General features: G+C 37.6%; 1 protein-coding gene across 2 annotated transcripts in view; it reads right to left on the bottom strand.

Moving 5' to 3' along the window:
* cachd1 (cache domain containing 1) overlaps positions 1 to 1,392 on the bottom strand; it is a 92,015-nt gene that overhangs the window by 11,296 nt on the left and 79,327 nt on the right. For both annotated transcript variants that reach the window (XM_035653831.1, XM_035653829.1), the window contains 2 exons: positions 910 to 1,070; positions 574 to 660 (listed from right to left, as the gene is read on the bottom strand). In XM_035653831.1, the coding sequence (XP_035509724.1) occupies positions 574 to 660; positions 910 to 1,070 (248 nt within the window). The remainder of the gene's footprint in view (positions 1 to 573; positions 661 to 909; positions 1,071 to 1,392) is intronic.

The raw sequence follows: 1,392 nt of genomic DNA, 5'->3' as shown, positions 1-1,392 counted from the left end.
CGAGAGCGAGAGCGAGAGAGAGATGTGGGAGAGACACAAGAATAGTACTGAAAGGAAAGAGACATGGTGAGAGAGAGCACATTAATGTCCGCAGTTCAAATGAGGAGAATTGGAATAAGAAAGGGACTTGCCAGCTTTGAAATATGAGCATTTGCAGACACTAGTACCATGTACAAGAACTAAACCAATTCATCTGGCAAATGTTTAATGGAGACTTTAAGGGATGGCAGACATATATATTGATTTAATCACAAACAGTCAATATATGTGTCAATATTTACTAGGAAAAGTCTGCAAATAAAGATATTTGAACTAAAAGACATTATATTATTATGGCATATTTGTAGTTAATTGTGTTATTTTGATTATTATCTCTTTTCATTGAACTCTTCAGGTACTCTTCTTCAAAAAAGGGATCAGGCATCATCTGAAAAGTATCCTCTTCTATAAAATACCTGCATTAAATTGTTTAAACACATTTTTCTATGAAATTACATCACTCTTTACAAGCAATGTAGAATTTGTGAGTATAAATGTAATGTAGGATTTGGCTCAGACACGTCTTGCACTGACCTGTTTTCAGCATTGGTGAGGTTTCCAGTACACTCATTGACCTCCAGGGGGCACTCACATGGACACTCACATTCATTCTGTTCCATTCTGAAAAACAACAGTCACATGTTCATCAGTTTACTGTAATAGCATACCATGATCTCCATTTAATTAGTATTTTCATCTGGTAATAATATTATGATTGCAAATACAATTCACATGATCAATAATTACTCTCCTGCAGCATTGTACTCTAGATCTGGATCTGTTAGTATCACAGAGTTTACCCTCTTTACAACAAAGTGATTGAAAGGTAAAACAGTGAATCCCTCATGAGAGTGGGAGTGAAGGAGAGACCTGTGGCAGTTGAGACAGAGTCGGTCCACAGTGCTGCAGGCGCAGAACGCCAGAGAGTCACACGTCTCGTTGACGATACCAGCAAAGGCGTTGGTGCCAGGGATCCGGGTCAGACGGTACTTAGAACAATGGCTACCATGGACCAGGTTGGTTAGGTCCCCCTAAGTGAGAGACATATCATCAATATATAGTCCACACAGGGTAATAATAAATTCTACCAAAACATCAGTAAAGAGACATTTAGACACACTTTAATTTGTAATAATCTTTCTGCTCCTTATTAATCTATTTAAAAGCTGACCTTCAACTTGGCTTATACACTGTCAGACTAACTGCACAAAAACACAGTGCACTTCTATTAGAATTAAAATATATAGGAAGAATTCAAGGTTGCAACACCAAGGATGACCACAAAGTGGCAGTGTTATACTATCACATATTGCTCATAATGGCCTTCAGTAGTCTATTTGTATTCAACTGCTG

This window comes from Morone saxatilis, unplaced genomic scaffold (genome assembly GCF_004916995.1).
Source record: "Morone saxatilis isolate NCDOM2014 unplaced genomic scaffold, NCSU_SB_2.0 Contig12, whole genome shotgun sequence".
Classification (NCBI taxonomy): domain Eukaryota; kingdom Metazoa; phylum Chordata; class Actinopteri; family Moronidae; genus Morone; species Morone saxatilis.
Note: the sequence above shows the minus strand (reverse complement) of the source record. Positions and strands in the feature narration are given on the sequence as shown.